Source organism: Penicillium longicatenatum (genome assembly GCF_028827895.1).
Source record: "Penicillium longicatenatum strain IBT 33135 chromosome Unknown contig_3_segment0_segment0, whole genome shotgun sequence".
In the NCBI taxonomy this organism is placed as follows: Eukaryota; Fungi; Ascomycota; class Eurotiomycetes; order Eurotiales; family Aspergillaceae; genus Penicillium; species Penicillium longicatenatum.
In genome coordinates, this window is record NW_026643121.1 from 560,707 (window position 1) to 584,161 (window position 23,455).

Below are 23,455 nucleotides of genomic sequence, written 5' to 3' on the forward strand. Positions count from 1 at the left end.
CAAAGGGAGCTAAAGCAAACCAAGGGAATTGCACCACTTTTCTCTATAACCACGCAATAAGGAAAAACCGGCCCAAGGGGATATCTTAAATGACAAACGCACTCGACGTAAAAAGGTCTATTCCAGGAAAGTGAACATGCTGGTGTGGATGATGTTGAGGGCACGGTCGGCATCGCGTTCCTCGATGACACACGAGATGTTGATTTCACTTGCGCCTGCAGGGGGGCAAATGTCAGTTTCAAGGGACCCGGTGAGGGGCATCAATCATTGACTCACCTTGCGAGATCATTTCGATATTCACATTGTTCTCGCCCAGCGTAGTGAACATACGCCCGGCCACTCCGATCATATTCTTCATCTGTTTGCCGACCAAGCTGAGAATGGCCATCTCGGGAATGATGTCCACCATACCATATTTACTCAAATCATTCAGGGCTCCCTTGAGATCATCGTCGATGACCTGGTAATCATCCCGTCCGTTTCCATTCAACAGGGGCATCTCCGAATGGAGCGCCATGGACACGTGGACCTCGCTGGTGGAGATCAGGTCAATTGACAGGCGCCACTTATCCAACACGGAGAAGATACCCGCGAAGAAACCATGCGACAGAGACCGCTTGTTCGAGTGCACATTGATCACCAGGATCTTGTGCTTAATGGTCACCGCAGTCGGCCGCTTCGGTGTCTGCACCAGACTGTGGCTTCGAGTCCGGAATAAGCGCGGGTCATGGCCCGGAGTGTGTCGATCCAGCTCCGCGGCGGTGTCAGGGTAGATAACGGTGCCACGATTCTTAGGGTTCATCACATTCTTGATGCGGATGGGAATCTTGGCCCGAATGACTTGCTCCATGGTGAAGGGGTGAATAACTTCGGATCCATAGAAAGTCAACTCGGCTGCTTCAGCGGGAGTAATGGCTGGGAGGAGTCGGGCTGTAGGTACTTTGCGAGGGTCCGCTGTGAAGATACCGTCCACTTCCTTCCAGACCTGGAGCTCCCTGGCGTGCGTTCCCACGGCCACAAGGGCAGCACACAAATCCGTGTAACCACGGCCTACCTGATCCAGCAGGCCTCCGGGGATGGTACCAAAGTACCCGGTCAGCACGGGGACTCGATGTTCACATGCCTCGATCTTTTTGCCCAGGTTCGCGGCTAGGCTGTTATAAAAGTCTTGGTCCAGACCATGGCTGCCAATGGGGAAATCAATCACATCGGACAGATCCACATACTGTGAGTCGACCCCACGGTCCTGCAGAAACGCGGCCATCAACCGACAGCTAAGTTTCTCGCCAGTGCTCATGACCTTGTCCACGCAGCGAGCACTGATCTCGCCCAGTGTCTGTGCCGCCTCGAGAACCTTGAGGACCCGCTCACATTCTCCATTCAGATCTACTATCACTTGTTCTTTGAGATCCACCGATTTCAACTGCTCCTGGGCCACTTGCACGTGCTCTAAGCGAACAGCCTCGACGAATGATTCATATTGCCGGGACTGGGAGTTCTCGGCGTCTCGTGCGGCCCGTAGTAATCTAACCAAAAGAGATGAACGGTTAGCCCTTTGGCTCCTGCTTGATAAACAAGAAGGATGTTTGGTCCAACTCCTTTTTGGGCCATTCCACGGTCAAGGTGATCATGACTCACCGGTTGGTAGTGCCTTCGGCTTTGGTCGAACTGCTTCTAGCGGAACAGACCACAGCAACTCGGTTTTCGGCGAGACTAGGTCTATGACTCATGTTAGTTTTGCGTCTGAGGCGATATCATGTATACCACAAAAGACAGGATCGAAGGAGCATACAGAACAACTTGCTCGATAATGTTGAGCGCAAATTTGCCGACACTGGTACCACCGAATTTCTGCACCACCCAGTTACTATGCAAAGCCTTAGGAGGCGGAAGATCTGAATTTAGGGAAGCCATGACCAAATCAACCCAAAGATAGCGAGGTCAACATAGAAAGGATGGAGGGGGAAGTGGGAAAGCGAAAGCGGAGGGAAGTGGGCCGTATGCGGCATTAACTTTTTTTTTTTTCTGTTTTCTGCACCGAATTTAATGACTCAATGCCTCAATTGAGTTTCTTCCGCCTTCCTCTTTGGAGCCCAACGATGTCGGAGATGCATTGACCAATCAGAGGGCTTCCTTATACAAATCACGCCATCAAGGGCCGATGACGTTGTCTTCTCTGATTTGTACTGGAATTCTGTTCCTGAGCGAATGTTTTGATTTTCATTGTATGGATGTAATTTGGCTGTGTTCATCAATTAAGAGAAACTACAAGACTTTGGGATTAGAGCATTGGGGGACCGGAGGACTCGATGCTTCATGTACAGATCCTGCATCGGAGGATTCCTGGCGATTACCTAATCTGGTAAACGCTCATCCCCCACGTACCTAATACCTAAATCAGGCTCACATACATAGAACGTGCCAACAGGGATTCTATGTCTACGTACTATAGAATCTCCCATTTTACAGACTCGACACAGATTTTCCCTATTGTGCGCATTCATTTAATTGACTGGTTCCTAAGCTTCAACATGACATGACTGCAGTATGCTACCTCAGGGCTCTGATAATTTGACTATGGTTATTCCATCCTAGGTGGCTTACAGAGCCTCTATCTTAAATAGCCCGCAACTTTGAAATATACCCAAGTAGTGTCCATGGTTCATGGTTGTCGACTTTGTCCCCCGTTACCATTAAAAGAAAAGTGGGTCATGGCACACCTAAGCCACCTCAGCCACAGTTGCCAGGCACCATGAATCCAAAGGAAATCTACAGATCTGCTCCGTATAGCTGCAAACGTTTCCGAAACAAAGCATTATGGTCTGAGACCACATCGTGCCGTTTTACAATCTCTTGTTTGGGTTTTTTTTTTTAAAAAAAAAAAAAAAAAAAAAAAAAAAACAGAGTCAATATTGAAAAGCCAGATCTTTTCAACATCTGCTCAGTCTGCATCGACTGATTCAAAAACCATGGACCCTTCTCACTCGTCTTGCCCTTTCTGTCCCTTCTCTGATTCAGACCCTAGCTTTGTGGCAGAGCATATTGAGTATTGCCATCCAGAGAATGGGGCCAAGGAGTCTGCCCCGCACAGTCTCACCAGATCAGGTCCATCACCACAGTCAGACTCCGAAGAACCAACGGACAAGTATGTGGATTGCCCACATGGCTGTGGGGAGATTGTCACCACTGCAGAGTTGTCCACTCATCTAGACCTCCATGTTGCAGAAGGTATTGTGCTGGACGAGAGTGGGTCACCTTTGGATGCAGGGTTAGCATTGAGCGACCACGATCTCTACTCTGACCCGGAAGACTCTTTCAAGGGTGTCACATCTAGGAAAGGTGAAAAGCGAGGCCTGGGTCGGGACTTTGTAAATACCAAGACCTCCAAGCCAGGCCGTACGCAAAGCCCTTCCGGAACAATGAGTCCAGACGGGGCAAAACGTTTGGGGGTATGCTCCCATTTCTTAAAGCAAGACCTGCTCTTCTCCAGCTAAAGACATGTGCTGACTTGAAATTGTAGCGCGCAGAGCTGGGCCCTCATGCCCATGAGAAGAAGATGCCCTCGTGGCTGAAGAAAATGCTGGAGAAGGGTGGTCGCAGCTCGAAGCAGACCCAGATCACAGCAGACGGCAAGCTCACTCGGCGTACAACCGTGGAGAATGAGACAGATGATCTGGTTCCCGTGATTGTAAAACTGTGTGAGCAAGATCCATCCGTTCAGCGGGCTTTTCTGTGCTCTCCCAAGGTCCGCCATGTCTGCAAAATGTCTCGTGAGGGTGGGTTTTGCGGGTACCGAAACATCCAGATGCTGGTTTCATATCTCCAAAAATCCCAAAGCCCAGGTCATGAGCATTTTGTGAATGGTGTCCCATCGATTCTTGAGCTACAGGACAAGATCGAGCTTGCCTGGGACATGGGATTCAATAGCACGGGAAGAACCGAGACGGGAGGCATTCGAGGCACACGGAAGTTCATTGGGACTCCAGAGGTGAGGCTATCGGAGGATCCATGAGAGTCTAGCAGACATGCTAACAGTACCATCAGGCACAAGCATTGTTCATGAGTCTTGGAATCCCGTGAGTTCAGGCCAGATTTTCAAGTCCATGGGGAATTTAACTGACGTGTTTATTCCAGATGTGATGCCAGCAGCTTAAGCGAAAATAGCAACTTGCGAGCCTGTGACTCTCTCTTCATGGAAGTAGCTACCTATTTCCGATCGGGCTGCACTCTAGAAGATGAGAAGAGAGTTCACAAGACGGATTTGCCGCCCATCTATTTTCAACATCAAGGTAGGATCTTTATTTACTCAGTGGTCTCCATATCTAACGCCAACAGGACATTCCATGACAATCATTGGATTTGAAATCCGAGATAACGGTAGTGCCAATTTGCTGATATTTGACCCTATGTTCAAGACCTCACCCGCCATGCGTCGTCTCATTGGCACATCTGCTCAATCCAACAATCCTGGTCGGCTACTCAAAGCCTATCGAAGAGGTACATCTTACCTTCAGAAATACAAGATGTTTGAACTCCTCAAGTAAGTTTTCCCACTGGCTTCATCCACTACCAGATGTGAACTTTTATTAACACATGATAGGCTATGCCCCGTCGACGCGACTGCGAATGCCAATTAATGAACCAAGTAAAGACTCTCTTGATAAATCGGTAACGTGCATACTGGATCAAGAATTAATGATGTAATTATATCAGACATGTCAGACATGGTCAGGTTATAACTAGTTGGTAGATCCACGATAAGATAAGCGGGGTCGGGTAGAATTATTTCCGCATCTTCACTTTCCATCCCCTCCATCCCTGTCAACCAATCTTGTCGCAAAGGATGAGATCCTCTCCGAATGTGATCGTCACTGGCACCCCTGGTGTGGGCAAGACCGTGCACTGCGAGCAGCTGGCGCAGGAGATCGGCTTGAAGCACTTGTCCGTGAACCAGGTCGCCAAGGACCGCGACTGCTATGAGACATACGATGAAGAGCGGAAGAGCTGGGTCGTTGACGAGGACAAGGTACGTACCTTCATATTTCCCTGGCAAAGGATGATCCGGGGTCTCTCGTGTTTTTTTTTTTTTTTTTTTTTTGCCTTTATCTCTACTGCTTTTTTCACCGTTCGCGGGGTTTTGCAATGTGGGGCTGAATCGATTGGAATTGATGCACGGGATTTAAAGAAGACATGCTCATGAAAATTGCTATCATCAAGTTACTAGATGCGATCGAAGATGAAGTCCTACAGGGCGGGTACCTGATTGACTGGCACGCCTGTGATCTCTTCCCCAAGTCGTGGATTGATCTCGTCGTGGTCCTCCGCTGCCCCTCAACCGCCGTTCACTACGACCGTCTTGCTTCCCGGTATGCTTCACCTTGGGAGTGGTATAAACTATAGACTCTAATAGTTTTCTTTGTCTAGGGGTTACCACGAAGATAAACTTCAGGAAAACTTGGACGCCGAGATCTTTGGTGTCCTTCTCGAGGAGGCCCGCGAGGCATTCGACGAGGAAATTGTAGTGGAACTGAATAGCGAAGAAGATAGCGATGTCGAGAGCAACTGCGCTAGAGTGGCGCAGTGGGTTAATGACTGGAAGAAACAACATGGCGAAACCGATTGAATTGATATGGCGCGCCAAGGGTAAAAATAATGTTTTGCCTTGTTCTCATCCACGATCTTCTTGCTAGATCATCTACATATACCCCAAGGTCCTTTTTTTCACTGCTGGCCCTCTGCCAGCCACTGTTGAAGCTTCACCAGTGCCTTGTACCGGTGGGAAATCACGTTCTGGTCGAGGCGTGTTAGAATCCAACCGGTCGTTTCGAAATTTAAAACCAGAAAAGTCATAGGGGTGCAGGGTGCAAGAGTCGATACGAACTGCCTTGCAATTTCTTACCTTGGCCTCTTTATCCATCTCAGCGTATGTCTTGCCTTCGTACTCGAAGATGGGATCCCAACCTGCCACGCAATTAGTGTCTAGTCCAATCTATTCTTGATTGCCCTTACCAAAGTCGGTCGGCCCTCGAGGCCGCACAATAGTCCCCTATCACTGTAAGAATACCATTCGTAAGATATGGGCATACTACTCACCTGAGTCCGGCCTTGGAAAATAAGAGGTTCGGTACCGGGGGCTCGGCAAAAGGCAAAGGTGCACACGGCTTCAGCAGTCCGGTCCTCGAACCCATCAAGCATCTTGTTTAATCCTTCATTACCCACGGACTCCAAGAAGGGTTTACTAGCATCATTAGCATTGCTTCGTTTCCTTGGATTAGTTTTTCTCACATGTATGGTCCCGGTAGGCCCTTGAGGGCGTGGAACTCCAAGGCCGTATCTTCAGTCAAGGCTGGACCATTGATCTAATGATGTGATTTAGTTGCAACGAACATTCAAATCAAGAGTCTCAACGTACTGCTTCCGAGGCGCGACGGGCCTTCTCCTTGGCGATCTCCTCGATGGTCCCTTGGATCTCGGGGACTTCTACGGCTTGGCTGTCGACTTCGATGACATTTCCGAGGATGGCCCGCACTTCGGAAAGCTTGTTCTTGTTACCAGTGATGAAGTTGAGCTTTGTTAAAGTCATTATGGGCGATGTAATGGAAGGGAATCAAGGGATGTTGTTAGGGAAATGACCCCACTGGGTTTGACCAAGACACCGCTTTCTGTGGAGATTGACTATCTAATCTTCATTGTCCGACAACGTCCTGATTTCTGGTCTCAGCTCTGTATTGTCTCATACTTCCCGCATTTCCTCTCCATGCCCTTTATCACCTCTATACATTTTCTCGGGTGTCTTTCAAGACTCTGGTTTACTATTGCCTTGTTCCATTCGTTGAAATGCGACAGAACCTGCTTGGGGTCAAATCCCCCATGGTCCTCAAAATTGTCCGTCATCAGGGAAACCTTTCTCTGTTCTACCCATTGGATGATCTGCATCATAGATCATATCATCCTTGATGGGGCCATAATGCCCAAAAGACGTGGAAGCTGACAAGGCCTCCAAAATAGTATCAATGTCTTGGCAGATGACAGGTACATCAGTGTCCATGCGTATACGTGCTCGTAGCTGAGGTCAAGCATAAGCATTGACTTGAGACAAAGGAGGAGGAAGGGGTGGGCTCATGTTGATGACGTGTCATGGGAAGCCAGGCTAAGACTAATGGACGAGAAAGGAAGAAGAGTAGAAAGTGAGATTGAAGTAAGGTTTAAAGAGAGATTAAGGTGAGGTTTTTAGTCATTTTGCTTTGGTTCTTATCTCGATCTAGAGATGCTGCCTATGAAGGACATGAGTAAGTCAGCAGCAAATTCGATGGGACCTGGAAAGCCTGGATTCAGAATCAACTCTCTTAAACATAATGATGCTTATTGATACTTTATGATTCGTAGAAACTATTCCTCTTCGGGCCCTGGCCACCAACAGCCCTGTACATTGCATACTTTGAGTACATTACATAGTTTGAATATGTTGCATACTTTACTCTTGCTTTCTTCTTTCTTCTTTCTTCTTTCTTCTTTCTTCTTTCTTCTTTCTTCTTTCTTCTTTCTTCCTTTCTTGCTTCCGTCCACATTTATACTAACCTTCATCAGGTGAGCTCTAACATCCCTGTTCTAAAACCAATATCAAGCACTCGACAAGATCGAGAGTATGACACTGGCCTGACTTCCCACCAAGCTCGTACTTTCAATCATGGAATTTCTTCCACTTATCGGTCTCACTTGACTTTCCTTACGCAATCACAGACTCTTGGAAATATCAAAGGGAATCAATCAGGAATGCCATGGCAAATGATCAATCTCGCCTCGGTTGGATCGATTGCTCCCAGAATACGTCGCTTGTGACTATTGTCAGATTCTTCAAAGGTATGATCGTTCCTAAAGCTTGGGCTTGCGTGGACCATACGCTTGGGCACGCAGGATTCCGTGTCTTTCGCACACATCACCACCTCTTGACCTTTATCCCACTGTGAGAACCCACTACGATGTATTGTATTCGCGAAGTCAAATTTGTTTCCTCCAGGTTAAGCTAGCGATGAGAAGATTCCAGTATGGCCCTAGGTATGGAAATAGCACCGAATCACACAAGTTGGCCGTTACGCTCCAGGAGTCACCTCGCTATTATCCTGCGGCGCACAAGTATGTCCCAGCCTTGGCCTCTGTTTGCGAATGCAAGATATCACGTTCGTCACACGAGTGACTTGCTTTCGGCAGAGAAATTCCGTCACGATGAACTTCCATTATGGAAGTATGTCAACATTTACAGTTTGTCGATTTGGCCCCACAAATCCTAGAGCTTATGATGCCCACAAGAAGACATCTACCGAATGCGAAGTATGCAAGACGGATTCTTGTATTGAAGACATGCACTTCGGCAACAGGTTTGCCCTCATCATCACAGAATGGGGTGGTCTTGGCTGCGATTTTGGCATGACAGACCCATTGTGGACAAGCCATGCCTGTCATGGAGGTCTTGACAAGATCAACACCGATAAGTCCCCGCATGTGCTTTGAAGACAGAGAGCACCGGAGTGGGTGGGGGGTTGTTGTTCCGGAATGTCTCATCTAGGTAAAAAAGACGCGTATTCTGCTGCATCGAGAGAAATTACAAAGGAAAAGAAAGCGAAGGGACACTGGGAATCCCCGGCAGATTGGGTTTTAAGCAACGGGAGGTACTAAATTCGACGAGACGTTGCTGCCCTGCCGAAGAGTGCTGTCTCGCAGGAACAAGCCTCCAAGCGTTCAAGTCGACATGAGAACCTTACTTATTTGTAGGACTTTGGTTTGGCCAAATTTGATCTCAGGTTCATCTATACCATAGCATGTCATAGGAAGTAGTAATTCCGATGAAATCAAATGCAAATCATACCACTGTATCAAAACCTGGCACCATCCCAGGTCTAAGTTCATGGTGAGATGTCGTAATCCGTAGCTCACAGAAAATCCACAAGGAGATGAAGAAACGCGTCTAATATACAGATCTACTCCTCCAATACCCCGTTGTCTCCCTCGAGTCTCTCCTGTTGCGCCACCGCCTGCGCCGACACAATCTCAGCCAACCGCTTCAATCGCGGTGTTTGGAGCCCTGGAATAAAGTTAGGTCATGAGTGGGGAAATCAGGAGCAAAGGATACATACAAGATGGAGTATAAGTCTCCAGGGCCGTGATAACTCGTGGCTCGGCAATTTCGTAGGGTCCACTGTCCTCCATATCAACCGGCGTCAGTAAGAGCACGTCGCTCTTCTCGGTGACACGAGAGGCAACGGCCTTCATGATCTCGCCATTGATAGGCTGCTCGTAGTCAGCAACAAGGTACTGGTTCAGAAGCTTTTGAATTTGATTCGGGGATAACCTAGACGATGAGGTTAGCACTTGGTCTTTGGTCAATAGGACTAGACACATGGTAGATCTGTCTTACATCCAGCAGATGTCCTGGATGATCTCAATATCATTCAAGGTCGCCTTCTTAAGCTGAAGAAGCTTGGTCGCTTGCTGTGGTCGTCGAATTAGCTAAACTGGCCTTTTCCCAATCATTTCTAGGGGCATACCATCAGGTGTTCCAGCTGCAGGGTGCCCTCTGGCATATCATGGCTCTTGCACCATTCCTCGATGCGGGTAATGTTGTAGTTGATCTGCAGACCTCGCTTCCACGACAGGAAATTGCGCCGCATGAGAAGGTCGTTGAATGCAGTCACTCCTACCAGACGCAAAAGCTCCGTCACGGTCTGCAAAATAATGGTGTCTTCCAGATAGAATGCCTTCATAGCCTTATAGGCACCATTGAGAAGACTCAAGAGATTGTCCATGCTGTAGGCGGGGTTGTTATTGGAAGGCAGCAATTTGCCGAGGAACCGATTGGTTTCGCTGGTAACAAAGCCTGGCAGAGACTGGGATTCAATGATGGCTGGGACAATCATCTTGTACAGCCTCTTCTTCAACACCTTCATCCAAGTGTGATAAATGTTGAACTCCAAACTCTCCAGGTCATGCTTCACAATCTCCAACAAACGGTCATATTCGTAATTGTCACTCTTCTGTGCTTCATACCAGTCCTCGGCCAGGAATACAAACGACAGCATTTCATGCACGTTTGACAGCCAGAAGGCACCGGGATTAATGGCATCATCGCCGTCGTGCTGCATTACTTCTTGCTGAATGGACTGCATCACATTGGCCAGGAAACGTTCCGATTCCTTGACAAATCCGTTGTTCCACATCTCCGAGGTGACGAGGTTGATCAGGTAGGCAGGGAACAGAACTTCTTTTTCGGTGGGTGGCGGAGTTGAGCTTGGAAGAGGAATCTTAAGATTGCGGATCAATCCCATGGCGACCTCGTCGTTCAAATCTTCTTCTTCGGAAAGCAGCTGTTCGAGCTCTGCCTCCACTGAATCCAGCCCTGGTGAAGTTGCGACGTTTGAGCGAGCAGCGCCAAGGCCTGGGATTGCCATAGAGACGGGCCGCGGGTTATAAGCACCGCTGAAGCGATCAGTTCCGACCTTCTCTGCACCAGCACTGCGTCGCTGGGGCTTAGGCTTCTTGGAAGAGACAAGGTTGATCAGACCGCTGGCAGGAGTGGGGACAGCGGCGCCATTGGGCACCTCACCATTCACACCGTTGACAGGCGCGGTTCGCTTAGCGACTTCTAACTGCTCCTCAAGCTCTGAAACACGTTGGCGGAGAGCTGATTTCTCCTTCTCGTGGTCGCCATCGAGCAGCTTGAGACGATCTAACTCCTCGTTGGTCGCGCGAAGGGCTTCACGCGATACCCTCTCCTCTTCTTGGAGACGCTTGATGGTAGCTTGGGCTTCGGAGTGGCTCTGCTGGAGTTTGTTCATTTCTTCTTCCACGGCTTCCAGGCGGGCCGCAGTGATACCTGCCTGGTTGGCCTCCGCCTGGAGCTCCTTTGCACGAGCCTCCAAAGTGTTGTGTCTGCTTCTCCATGATTTCAACTGGGTCTCATAGTTCTCTAGCTGGGATACAAGAGACTTGTTTTCACGCTTCAAAGATTCCAGGTATTGGGTCAACTCAACCACCTTGTTCTCCAATTTGTAAGAGATCTGTTTGAGATCCCTGGATTCCTCACGCAGAGACTTGTAGACCTTCCTAGCCTGCTTACCTCGCCAAAGGTTTTGAATAATGACCACCTTATGGCGATATTGCCGCCACCCTCGCAATTGACGCCAAGAGCGGAAGGCTCGCTGGATGACTTTGGCAGCATTTCCGTGGATAGAGTCCATGATGTTGCGCCGGCAGAGGAAACCCTTGGTGACAGACTGGAACAGGACAAAGTTGCTCCGAATCTCGTTGTAGTGTTTCCTCTCCTTCTGGCCGCGCCAAACCCTCTGAATCGTAGTTGCGGCCTTGGTCCGGCGGATCTCCTGGGCACGTTGCCGCGCCAGGAAGCCCCGAATGAAGGCTTGAGTGGTGAGAATGGACTCGCGGGCCTCGAGATAACGACGACGGTAGTACTTGCATCGCAAGTTCTTCTGGATCATGATCGCACACTCATTCAAACGGGAAGTGCGCAAATTCTCTAGGAAAGCAAGCATACCCGCCCGGAAGAAGATCTTAGTCAACCCCAGCTGGTACTTGTCTTGCTTCGCATCACCCAGGGCCTTCTGCAGAATGGCATGACACATGTCTCGGATCTCCGATGTCCATTGGGAAGAGTGGCAGAGCATGTAATAGCGTATAGCAAACTCCTCATACGTCCAACGAGTCGGATATCCAGCCGTACTGATTCGAACGGTTTCCAGCACACCACAGGCTCTCAGCTGACTAAGAACCATAGGACCCTCGAATTTCCAGGCCTCCTTGGCTTCATTTGGTTTGATGCAGCGAATGTAGTGCACGTCAGTGGAATTGATAGTGTTCATGAGCTCGATCAAAGACGATTTGAAAATTCCACCAAGCGTTGGTTTGCGATTCACAGCCACACCGATCCGACGTCCTGGAGCTGCCGCAACCGGCTTGGACGTGAGGGCTGCCGAGTCCTTCTCACGAACTGTGGCAGCAGTATCCAATATCTCTTTGATGAAGTCATTTGAGGAATTACGCAGTACCTCCAAATGCTCATCGGGAACGGTATCACGGTTCTTTTCGATGAATCCGTCGGACTCGTAGGTGACGTCGATAGCATAGTGACAAACGGTGAAAGCCGACTTTCCAAAGCGAGGCTTTTTGTAGAACTTCTGTTTATCGGCAGCAAAGTTATGGTGGAGTTTGGTGACAAATTGTTCATCGGATCCCATGGGCAGCCGAGACTCCTCGTCAAGGAGGGATAAGATTCCAAGTTTAGCCTCAATCAAATCGATACAAGGCTGATTATCAGAGAAATCAATAAAAGTCCAGTCGATCTCTTCTCGGACGTATTCCTCTTGCTCAAGCTTGAACACGTGCTGATTGAACTCCTGTTGCAGTTTCTCGTTCGCATAGTTAATACAGAACTGTTCAAAGGAGTTCTTTGCAAAGTGCTCAAAACCATAGATATCCAGCACACCGATGAAAGTCTGCACTCGTTCAATAACCTCGTCAGTTGCTAGTCCCCTATTGATCTTATCCACAAGCCAATCAAAAAGGCTGGAATATATGAACTTGGCCACGGAGTCCCGAACCACGAGGGCTTGTTGCTGGGTTAGATTAGATGTGATCTTCTCTCCTCTCGTGATCAGCTGCTTTTTGACAATCCATTTCGCGAATTCATTCACATCGATTCCTAGCATCTCACAGGCGCGCACAAGGGATGGTTCGGAGGCCGATAAAGAAGAATCAGTACGAGTTGCAGTAATTTTCACATTGCCCAGGTGCAGCAGAGCTGCCAGGATACGGAAGATTTCAGTCTGGAACTGTGTCGGCACGCCGATTGTAGCCAACGATTTTCTGGTCGCATCGAATTCGGCTTTATCATCGACGCCATCGATAATCGGTGTTCCACCCTGGTTGAGGTATTCAAACTCTTCCACAGGCAAGATACCCAGCTCCTGTCTTTCCTCGTCGGTGGCGCCGGCCACGAGCTGATAGAAGATGTGGTAGTTGCGCTCCTTTAAAGGTTGGAATACAAGCCTCGATCTCTCCAGCAGGTAGGTCCGGATCTTGGCGCCGATGATGTTCGTTCGGTCATCAAACATGATTTCGATGTATTTACCAAATCGAGAAGAATTATCGTTGCGGGTGGTTTTGGCGTTACCGAATGCTTCCATGACAGGGTTGGTCGCCAGAATTTGCTCCTCCGTCTCACTGATTGCATCGGCTCGGCTTGTGGTGTACTTTCCCGGCTGGTCTGCAGATTCGCGGGTCGCAAAGTACCGCATGATATATTTGGCGCTCACGGTCTTACCAGCACCTGATTCACCAGAGACCACAATCGTCTGGTTTTTCCCGTCGCGAAGCATGTCACTGTAAGCAAACGTTAGGTTAGAAGGTTATCCGAGTAATTCAAAATATGCATCAAATCTTACGCAAAAGCCTCCTCTGCAATGGCGAATAGGTGGGGTGCTTGCGAAGCACGCTGTTTCCCGGCGTACACCTGGACCATCTGCGGGACGTAGAGTGAGTCCACTCGAGCAAAAGGATTAGTAGCGATCAAAACAATGCCACTGTAGGTATATATCTCTTTCTGCGCATAACGGAGCTTTATAGCCTGCAGGACTTCGAGGCCGTCAGTCGAGGGAACAATGTCTTCATTTTCCAGCGGAACGAACCAGCGGGCTCATTCAAGTGAGACAGATTGGTCAAGTCTTCACTCGCCTCCAGCATGGCCGGATTCATCAACGGTGGCAGATTCGAGTTGTTGTCGATCTGCAGTTCGGACTGCGTGGTCTCGACGGTTTTGGTCTGTCACTCCCCGTCAGCTTTCCATCTTGTGCAAATCCACTCAGGCCTTTCTCTTCTCGTGAATCCAACACCCACCTCGCCATTTTCTAACTCAAACACCAGCTGGACTTTCTCTCCATCTACCAGCTTTTCCTTGACTTCGGACGCAACCCATCCCTCTGTCGGGTCAGGTTGCCAGGCCCTTGTCCCAACTTCGTAAATGTGCGCCATGATGTCTCTTTCACGTTCCAGAAATACAATTGAATCGTCAGGGCGAAGGATGTCGAGGGAGATGTGAAGTGCCTAAAGATAGCAGCTAGGGTTCGGGGGAGCTGAGCATCCAAAGGGGAGGGAGAATAAGAAAGGGTAGATCAATCACAAATAGTCCAAAGACAAGGGGTCTCACGGTGACCCCTCATCGACTCATGATCCGAAAGAAAGGAAGAAAAGGAAGTGGTAGAATGTGAGGGGATGGAAAGGAAGAAGTTGTTTAGTGACACCTGTTTTAGCGAGAGAGAACCCCTGAAGGAGCGCGAGCTTCGGGACTAAGTTGGGGGTGCCGCGCCACAGCCCCCACAACAACTGTCACCGCCCATCTTTCGGGTCACTACATTCCAATATCATATCTCAACATGTCTATCATGTCTATGATATCTAGATACACGAATGATAGAAGGTAAAACAAATCAAGCCATTCTAGGTTCAGGTTCTATCTGTAGGCCATCTCACCTAAACCCCCAGAAAAATACACGCCTCTCCTCCACGTTCCCTAGTGGAAGGGCGAGTAAATAATATTACACTGATTATGTCGATTCATTGGAAGATATTAGGTAGAGACAAAAGTTCACGCAGTGCAGAGGGAGACAAAGACATCAGTGATGAGGGTAAAGATAAAGAAAAAAATGGAAACATAGCAAGAAAATCAACGACGAATTCCATGAAGCATATCGAGTGAGCCGTGTGCTGGCCAGTGGACCACACTTTTTGTTTTCTCTTTTGTTCTCTTTCTAGTTTTGCTTGCACTCGGCGGCCTCCTTCTTGGGCTTAGAAGTACCATCCTGGAAGAAGGTTAGCGGTGGCTACGAATGGGAAGGGGGGAGAGGGGCAATCAAGGAAAGAAATACCTCTTCGTCTGAGTCGTCCTCCACATCACGGTCCGATCCCCGCTCGTCCTCATCATCCTCATCTTCCTCATCCTCATCATCCTCGTCATCCTCATCGTCGAACTCATCGGGGTCCATGTCGTCACCAAGCTCCTCGAACTGAAGCGCCTCACCGGTGAACCAGTCGATTGCACGGGGAATCAACTTCTCCTTGATATCCTCACCCAGTTGATAATCCAGCTCCAGGCGCTCTTCGATATCACTGGCAACGGACTCATCGTCGTCGGTCGGGGGTTGCGGGGGGGAGAAGAAGTTGAAGAAGGACTCGGTAGGCACGCTGATCTTGACGACGCGGGTCTGCTTGGTGTCTAGATATGTACGTTAGCCTTGATCATGACGCTGATAGGGAAAATGAGAATGAGAGGTTTCCACTTACTCTTGTTTCGCTGCTTCTTGCTCTCGAGACGCAAGGTGAGATCCTTCTCCGCCTTCCAGTCAATCTTGGAGCCCTCGGCGTGGTCGTAGATGAAGTCACCACCATATCCACTCTCATCCTTGTAGTAGTAAGTCTTAGAGATGGTCTTGTTGGTGAAGAACTCATTCTCTGCGAACTCGAAGATCAAACGGAATCCGGGTTGGTCGAGGTACTCCATGCGAATGTCGGTGAGTTGTTTGAGGGCCTCCTCATCCCGCTCAGTGATCATTTCCGCAAGGGAAATCTGGTTCTTCATAGCCGACAGCCAGAACTCGGGAATACCGGCCATAGCCTCACCCTCGGCCTCCTTCTTCTCCTCTGCGTCATTGTTCTCCTCGTCCTCCTCTTCGTCTTCCTTGCCAGCCTCAACCTCGGCCTCGGTGGGCTCCACGCCTCCGTTAATAATTGTGGCCCGACGCTCGTACAGCGGCGTGAACTTAGCGAAGTACTTCTTCTCGAGTTCCAGGACCTCTTCCTGGAACTGTGCCTCCAGCTTGGAGTGCTCCTTCTGGACACCCTTCAAGCCAGCGACGCGGCGGCGGACGACTGGGGGAAGAGACTCGATGTAGCCGGATGAGCGACCAACGAGCTGGCCCAGCTTGCCCTGGATCATCGATACCAGGGCGGGGTTGCGGGCGAAAAGGGATGCGGCTGTCGCATTGTCTAGGGTTTCTAAAAGCACGAACTCGTTTTAGAACCCGGGGTTAACGACACGTAAGGAGCAAAAAACTTCTTACCTTCCTTGATGCTGGAGACACCGGGCTGTTGGGCGTGCGAGGAGATGGGAGCATTGTTGGCTGGGGTGTTTTGCGGGGTCCTGTATATTTTTTCACGGCGTCAGTGTTTTTGCTCGATAAGCGGTCAGGGAAGGGGAAAAATCCTTACGGGGCGACCGGGAAGTCGGCCTTCTTATTCCTGATAGGCTCAGACATGATGAGAAAGGGGAAAAAGAGAAAGTCTGAAAGGGGGAGGGGATAGCAGATGAGTTGAAGATCAGAAAAGGAGGGAAGAAAATTGATATGGGTCGTGAGTTTTGGGGGAGGAGTGAGAGTCTGGATGGTGGGATCCTTAGCGCCGGTGGCCGGAGGGGCTTGGCGGGACGCGGTTCTGGTTGAAAAACTGCTCCCAACAACTTCCCCTCTCGCTCTTTTCCTCTGACCTTGGGGGTATTTTTTTTTTCCTCTTTCTCTCACATATGGAGTACATCTTTGAGATTGGCTCATAATAGATTTTTGTACATCTCTCTCTCTATGCCAATGTACATATATCTACCGACATCCTGGTGGACCGAAACCCCCCTCCCTCCGGAAAAAAATCTGTACCTTTCTATCACAGATATAGACCTGTATCTGTCGACATGGAAATTAACAAAAATGCGACATAAGATCCTAGGATAACATACAAATTTACAGAATACTACAGCATAGTGTAGACCCAGATCTTCAATGTAGATCGTGACTAAACCATTCAGAGTTCCCTTTTGGAACCAAGTCCGACTGGTGGCCGCGACCCATTTCGCCATCCAGGTTGTTAATTTTAGAAACACAGTATATAACTATTAGGCCCGATCTAAATGTTGATAGGGGCATTAATTGAAGATCATGCTCATTGTTCTAGACCGATCCTCTCTTTATATTCTAATCTCACTTGCCAAGAATTAGATGTATATATATCCATGCATATATATATAATCTTAAGGTGTTGTCATAGATCTCCCTTCCCGGGGTAGCTGACTCATACAGTAGAGCGAGGATTGGTCATTTGGATTTTTTAAGCAAACAATATGCTCACCCGTAACTTAAAATATACCAACCAGGAAGCATATATAGAAACCCATCCATTTACGTTGATAACCCCCCCCCCCCCCCCTGCCCCTCCTGCCTAAACAGGGATGGTTGGATGGTTTGCTTATATCACGCCTGAGGCCATTCGCCAGCTTATCAAGGTCACATGGTGATAACGGAGTAGCACTGACTTTCGGGGACACCGCCCGAGTCACTGGCACACGAGCTCCCCGCGATTCTTCTTCTATCCGGTACCTTCGTGATTTTCAAGTACCCGACTACTGCATAGTGATGCACCTGTCCAAATCAGTGGCATTGTAGTATTCCATTGCCGTGTCAAAAAGCTTATCCGGGCGAGCTTTCGATCATTGAACGTCAATCCCCAAAAGCCACCCATCATAGCGCGATGGGTAGCCGACCACCATCTCCGCCGGGGACTGGTCCCATGGACCTCTCCATGCCCCGGCCAAGTCTTCGGCGGGACTCTCTCCGGAGCAGGTAACGAAGCGCCCCCAATGCCACAATCCCCGTCAAGAGGTCGCTAATCGATATAGTGTGAGCGTGGTGTCGGATGTAGAGATGGCTCGGCATGAGGTATGTTGATGCGATTACTTTTTCCCGCATACTGTACAGTATTGACGGTCAAACAGGTTTTCGATGGTCCCATCTCAGAAAGTATTCCCTCGAGTGTCGTATCATTTTCACATCGTCGTAACCGAACGGGATCGACGGTCAGTTTCACTTACTTCCAGGACGGGGAAGATTTTGCAGAATGGTCGAACGAGGAAGCGGTGGAGGAAGATTTGGGGGATATGAGCTCCGGATTTGAAGAAGCATCGGCAGATGCACTGACTGAAGCTGATGTTGAGTCCAGCCGAGGTTCTTTCATTTCCAAGAGACATTCACAATCGCGGGACTCGGTGGAGCAACCTCTGCTATCACGATACATCTCTGCGAGCTCCTATGGACGGGATAGAAGATCTGGGAGCAGACTCAACCAGAAGGTGTATATTGCATCAGAAGACCTGACGGTGGTCTTCGCGGGGTTCTCCACCAGTGTAGGAGGATATATTCTTTATATCACTCTGTGCATCTTGACCGGCGGCTTCGCATACCTTCTCTTGCACTGGCTCCCACGATGGCGTATAAGATTGATTGGGAAAGCAGCCCCGTTGGGTAAATGTCAGTTGATTGCTATCGAGGTAAGAACACTACCAATGGAACTCTATTATCAGCTCCGATCAAGTCTACTAACATATCGTTAGGACCAATGGAATCATTTCACCATTCATGAAGCTGGCAGCCAGTCCTATGGACGTCCATTATCCACTATTTTTGTTGACTCATCTGGTCAAGTTTATGACGAAGACCGCGACCCAACCATTGAGTCTCTACGGTTTCTCGATTACAGATACCTGCGGTTCTTCTACCACCCCGTCGAAGATAGGTTTTCCTTGATCAATGGCTGGAGAGATCCAGCGTGGATCAACGCAAAGGCCATGCGTGGAGGATTGGATGCCGACGAGCGAGATAGCAGAGAACAGATTTTCGGACAAAATGTCATTGATATCCAGCAAAAGACTGTGCCGCAATTGCTTCTCGATGAGGTAAGTTTCCTTCCATAAGACCTTCACCTTTACCTTTCTCTTACTTGAAATAGGCTTTTCACCCTTTTTACATATTCCAAGTGGCGAGTCTCATCCTTTGGTCCATGGATGAATACTACTACTATGCGGTTTGCATCTTTCTCATCTCCGCCTTCAGCATTGCCACCACTGTGCTAGAAACTAAATCGGTAGGCCTTTGAGACCCAGTAAAATCCAAGCTGCAGAGATACTGATCTCCAGGTAGTCAATGAGTCGGCTGAGAGAGATATCTCTATTCGAGTGTGACGTGCGCGTCCTCAGAAACGGATTCTGTAAGCCCACACAATCAAATTATCTACCTAGTCTTAATAAAAAGGCTGCTGACCCTCTTGATCACCAGGGCGATCGGTTTCTTCACAAGATCTAGTACCCGGGGATGTGTTCGAGTTCTCTGACCCCTCATTGAACCAGGTACCCTGTGATTCGATTCTCTTATCGGGTGATTGCATTGTTAATGAGAGCATGCTCACTGGTATGCGTTCATGAACTCCGTCTGACTGGACTGGGCGACATTCTAACACACATTAGGTGAATCGGTACCTGTATCTAAGACGCCCTTCATCGATGATGCTCTCAAGCATCTTGACCTCAGTGCCCCATCGATACACCCTAATGTTGCCAAGCACTTTCTATTTAGTGGGACCAAAGTCATTCGGGCCAGACGACCTCAGAATGCACATGACGATGAAGCTGTTGCCCTGGCTATGGTCGCTAGAACCGGATTTTCGACCACAAAGGGTGCACTAGTCCGCTCAATGCTATTTCCAAAACCCTCGGGCTTCAAATTCTACCGAGACTCATTTCGATACATTGCCGTCATGGCAATGGTTGCGCTCTGCGGCTTTGTGGCTTCGTTCATCAATTTCGTGAGACTGGGGGTAGGTCAATCTCGCCGGGATATGTGTTTAATTGCTAATAATTAGCAGCTTTCTTGGCATCTCATTATTGTCCGCGCCCTTGATTTGATTACAATTGTCGTTCCTCCGGCCCTCCCGGCAACCCTTAGCATTGGAACAAATTTTGCACTATCCCGCCTCAAGAAGCAAAGCATTTTCTGCATTAGTCCCCAGAAGTGAGTTGCAATTTCATGTGGCATGCGACTCTCCCGCTGATACCCTGAAAACCCTAGAGTCAACGTTGGAGGCAAGCTAGATGTTGTCTGCTTTGATAAAACGGGAACCCTCACAGAAGACGGTTTAGATGTTCTCGGGGCACGGGCTGTTAGCAATAATCAAAGGTTGGTACTCAATGGTCATTCGAACACAAAGCGCCTATCGACTAGAACATTTCTGATGGATACAAGGTTTTCTGAGCTGCTGTCCGAAACTTCTTCCGGTCTACTACTGCCATCGTCAGCTGCGAACTCACCCTACGACCTGGAGAAGCAGCGAAAGATAATATACACCATGGCAACATGCCACTCCCTAAGGGTTGTGGATGGTGAGCTACTAGGAGATCCCCTTGATGTCAAAATGTTTCAGTTCACGGGTTGGTCGTATGAAGAGGGTGGCGGCCATGCATCCGAGCCAACAAGCCTCAAGTTTGATACCATCACTCCATCTGTTGCAAGGCCACCAGAGACCCACACCGGCGAAAGCCAACGGAATGGACCAAATGTAAGCAGTGAAGCGGCCTTGTGTTCAAAATAGCCACTTATCATTATGCTTCATCGCAGCTTCCCGTCGAACTGGGTGTCCTACGGAACTTCGAATTTGTGTCTCAACTCCGCCGCGCAAGTGTTCTCGTTCGACAATTTGGCGATAATGGTGTCAGCTTCTTTGTGAAGGGTGCCCCCGAAAGCATCAGGGATATATGTGTGCCCGAAACCCGTTAGTCCTTCACCATATGGCACAGTCTCTGGCTGATTTACTTACCTCATGGACAGTCCCATCCGACTATGACGAATTTCTGAACCATTATACCCACAAGGGGTACCGAGTTATTGCCTGTGCAACCAAATACGAACGAAAGTTGAGCTGGATGAAAGCCCAGAAACTAAGCCGGACTGAGGCCGAGGATAGCCTTGAGTTTTTGGGCTTCATTGTTTTTGAAAATAAGCTGAAGCCTAGCACTTCTCGTGTGATCTCAGAGTTGAACCAAGCCGGTATTCGTAACGTCATGTGTACTGGTGATAACATTTTGACTGCAGTGAGTGTTGCCAAGGAGTGTGAGATGATCGATCCAGGCGAGCATTGTTTCATCCCACATTTCATTGAAGGTCTGTACTGCACTATCCCCCCCTCGAGAAATTCGAACTGCGCTGACCGACCAAGAACCCGGTCTTATCACCAAGACATCCCTAATATGGGAAAGTGTGGACAATCCTGATCTCAGGTTGGACTCAAGAACGCTTCTAGTATGGAAAATCGGACACAATTGCCGTCATTTCAGTTGTTGACCTATCGTATAGCCCCTCCAAAACTCAACAGAAGAGGATTTATCAATCCCAGGAAATATACTTCATGATCGGCATTACTGCGTTGCAGTGACTGGTGATGTATTCCGGTGGATGGTTGATTACGGGAACGAGGATGTATTGAACCGAGTAAGGACTTCCATTCTTCTGTTCAATATTACAACAAGGCTATCTTCTGTCTAACTCCCCTGCTTAGATTCTGGTCATTGGAAAAGTTTTTGCTCGAATGTCACCAGATGAGAAGCATGAACTGGTGGAAAAGCTCCAATCAATCGACTACTGTTGTGGCTTTTGCGGAGACGGAGCGAATGACTGCGGCGCTCTGAAAGCCGCCGACGTAGGAATTTCCCTGTCTGATGCCGAGGCTTCTGTTGCTGCCCCTTTCACCAGCAGGCTTTTCGAGATATCGTGTGTGCCCACATTGATTCGGTAAGGATAATTACTTCACAGCCTCAACAATGCGGCCTCAGCTCACAGAATCTCGATAGTGAGGGCCGCGCTGCTTTGGTGACGAGCTTCTGCTGCTTTAAATTCATGAGCCTTTACTCAGCCATCCAATTTTCCTCCGTCAGCTTTCTTTATACGTCCGGTTCCAACCTTGGTGACTTCCAGGTGAGCAAAAAAACCCCAGCTTCTACACATGAAGACACACGCAGGGAAGTGGCTGACCGAACAATAAGTTTCTGTTCATTGATCTTGCTTTGATCATGCCGATTGCTATTTTCAGTGAGTGATGTTTTATCTCATCCGGGACGATTGACTGATGAACAATTAGTGGGTTGGACGGGTCCTTATCCAACGCTCTCTCGCAAGCGGCCCACAGCAGACCTCGTGTCACGAAAGGTGTTGACTCCTCTCCTGGGCCAGATCATTATGGTGGTTCTCGCCCAGCTGGTAATCTTCCAGACTGTCCAGACCCAGCCTTGGTATACTGTTTTCTTTTTTGAACTGCGACCTGAAGAAATCGCTGACTGTTAGAAACAGGTTCCTCCCTCCACAGCTGAATTTGGAGAAGAGCAACATCGTGAACTCAGAAAACACGGCACTGTTCCTATTCTCTTGCTTTCAATACATTCTGACTAGTATTGTTCTAAGTGTCGGGCCGCCTTTCCGGCAACCGATGACATTAAACGGTAAGCGTCAGCCTCCCTGACTCGTAGAGAAAAAAAAAACACAAGAGCTGCCGCTAATCACTTTTGTTACGAAAGCTCCATATCTTTGCACAATCATTATCGATCTGCTAATCGCAGTCTATATGCTCTTCCGACCATCAGAATGGGTCACGAGCGTGCTCGAGTTGACCATGATGTCGGATACCTATCGAGGCTGTATTTTGGCGCTGGCACTTGGGATGTTTGCATTGTCCTGGTTCGCCGAAGTAACCGTGTTCCCACAATTAGCGCGCTTCATTGGCCATGCCCGGACTCGGCTACAGCCCAATTATCGCAAGAAACGTCGCCAGTACAAGGTCCTTTTGGAAGGGATGGGCTTGTGAATACATTGAAGGGGATTGAGGTGGTGGTGACTGTATTTATGTATAGAGAGGAGGCGCAGTAGATAGAGGGTCATATGGTGCATCGCATTGTCACCTAATAAGAACGGTATGGTACATATCAACCATCCAAAACCCCTGGAAGCTTCTTTCTCTCCCAGTGAATCAAAAAAATGAAAATGAAAGTCAAGGTATCAAACGGTGCGCAAGCCTGCTCCAGTTCAATTGAGCATGGTTCGTGGTTATGAGACAGCCCGAGCCTCTCCGTCTAGTGATCCCAAGGATGCTTCCAACCCAGCAGCGCCGGACCGTCCTTCTTAGCACGGTACATAAGCTGCGTCGCATCTCATTAGCATTGGCTCACATAGAAGGACATCGGGACAGGGAATCATACGAAGAACCACATGCTGGCACCTAAGGCAGTGGCAGTGAAGCGGTATAACGGCCGGGCCGCGTGAACGTGGACCGGGTGGTGGGAGTTGCCTGCCATGGCTGTAGATTGAGTCAGCGGACGTCGATTTCGGGTGGTTGAATCCAAGTCACCTAGTTATATGTGCAGGACGATGAGCTTTGCAGAGGACGGAGAGTTCGTCGGAAGCGGGAATTCGAGGAAGTGGAAGTCTCCAAATCACGTGACCAGTGACGGCGTTCTTTCGTCCTCAACGTCCAAGGTTTCTTCTACTGCTCAACTTGAGAAACCGGGACCCCGGTCTTATTTCTTTATTCGACGGCA

General features: G+C 48.9%; 8 protein-coding genes across 8 annotated transcripts; 3 read left to right on the plus strand and 5 right to left on the minus strand.

Moving 5' to 3' along the window:
• Window positions 1–117: 117 nt before the first annotated feature.
• On the minus strand, window positions 118–1,914 carry N7484_005577 (aspartate kinase; the record flags this gene model as incomplete). The annotated part of the gene is made up of 4 exons (XM_057115996.1): window positions 118–215; window positions 277–1,526; window positions 1,639–1,719; window positions 1,793–1,914. The coding sequence occupies 4 exons, from the start codon at window positions 1,912–1,914 to the stop codon at window positions 118–120; spliced, it is 1,551 nt and encodes a 516-aa protein (XP_056971879.1).
• A 1,055-nt stretch (window positions 1,915–2,969) lies between these two features.
• Window positions 2,970–5,623, plus strand: N7484_005578 (uncharacterized protein; the record flags this gene model as incomplete). Its single annotated transcript, XM_057115997.1, has 8 exons — window positions 2,970–3,449; window positions 3,521–3,988; window positions 4,045–4,076; window positions 4,135–4,289; window positions 4,336–4,540; window positions 4,843–5,026; window positions 5,218–5,366; window positions 5,425–5,623. 8 exons carry the CDS (start codon window positions 2,970–2,972, stop codon window positions 5,621–5,623), a joined length of 1,872 nt encoding a protein of 623 aa, XP_056971880.1.
• A 98-nt stretch (window positions 5,624–5,721) lies between these two features.
• N7484_005579 (non-canonical purine NTP pyrophosphatase) lies at window positions 5,722–6,583 on the minus strand (the record flags this gene model as incomplete). Its single annotated transcript, XM_057115998.1, has 6 exons — window positions 5,722–5,790; window positions 5,900–5,961; window positions 6,010–6,046; window positions 6,094–6,238; window positions 6,286–6,359; window positions 6,413–6,583. The coding sequence occupies 6 exons, from the start codon at window positions 6,581–6,583 to the stop codon at window positions 5,722–5,724; spliced, it is 558 nt and encodes a 185-aa protein (XP_056971881.1).
• Window positions 6,584–8,223: 1,640 nt separating this feature from the next.
• N7484_005580 (uncharacterized protein) lies at window positions 8,224–8,508 on the plus strand (the record flags this gene model as incomplete). Its single annotated transcript, XM_057115999.1, is given in 2 exon segments — window positions 8,224–8,242; window positions 8,261–8,508. The coding sequence occupies 2 exon segments, from the start codon at window positions 8,224–8,226 to the stop codon at window positions 8,506–8,508; spliced, it is 267 nt and encodes an 88-aa protein (XP_056971882.1).
• Window positions 8,509–8,975: 467 nt separating this feature from the next.
• N7484_005581 (type V myosin) lies at window positions 8,976–14,037 on the minus strand (the record flags this gene model as incomplete). Its single annotated transcript, XM_057116000.1, has 7 exons — window positions 8,976–9,079; window positions 9,132–9,346; window positions 9,413–9,486; window positions 9,543–13,389; window positions 13,452–13,641; window positions 13,695–13,827; window positions 13,903–14,037. The coding sequence occupies 7 exons, from the start codon at window positions 14,035–14,037 to the stop codon at window positions 8,976–8,978; spliced, it is 4,698 nt and encodes a 1,565-aa protein (XP_056971883.1).
• A 776-nt stretch (window positions 14,038–14,813) lies between these two features.
• On the minus strand, window positions 14,814–16,327 carry nap1 (histone chaperone NAP1; the record flags this gene model as incomplete). Its single annotated transcript, XM_057116001.1, has 5 exons — window positions 16,270–16,327; window positions 16,122–16,201; window positions 15,346–16,056; window positions 14,931–15,277; window positions 14,814–14,864 (listed from the first exon to the last, which is right to left on the minus strand). Exons 1-5 carry the CDS (start codon window positions 16,314–16,316, stop codon window positions 14,814–14,816), a joined length of 1,236 nt encoding a protein of 411 aa, XP_056971884.1. The 5' UTR covers window positions 16,317–16,327.
• Window positions 16,328–17,574: 1,247 nt separating this feature from the next.
• On the plus strand, window positions 17,575–22,725 carry N7484_005583 (uncharacterized protein; the record flags this gene model as incomplete). Its single annotated transcript, XM_057116002.1, has 21 exons — window positions 17,575–17,666; window positions 17,723–17,762; window positions 17,819–18,370; window positions 18,434–18,775; window positions 18,829–18,963; window positions 19,020–19,086; window positions 19,155–19,286; window positions 19,343–19,692; window positions 19,741–19,886; window positions 19,944–20,051; window positions 20,118–20,430; window positions 20,490–20,643; window positions 20,700–21,032; window positions 21,088–21,170; window positions 21,225–21,359; window positions 21,427–21,659; window positions 21,719–21,842; window positions 21,911–21,956; window positions 22,006–22,156; window positions 22,215–22,363; window positions 22,439–22,725. The coding sequence occupies 21 exons, from the start codon at window positions 17,575–17,577 to the stop codon at window positions 22,723–22,725; spliced, it is 3,972 nt and encodes a 1,323-aa protein (XP_056971885.1).
• Window positions 22,726–22,990: 265 nt separating this feature from the next.
• On the minus strand, window positions 22,991–23,212 carry N7484_005584 (uncharacterized protein; the record flags this gene model as incomplete). The annotated part of the gene is made up of 2 exons (XM_057116003.1): window positions 22,991–23,056; window positions 23,117–23,212. 2 exons carry the CDS (start codon window positions 23,210–23,212, stop codon window positions 22,991–22,993), a joined length of 162 nt encoding a protein of 53 aa, XP_056971886.1.
• Between the last annotated feature and the right edge of the window lie 243 nt (window positions 23,213–23,455).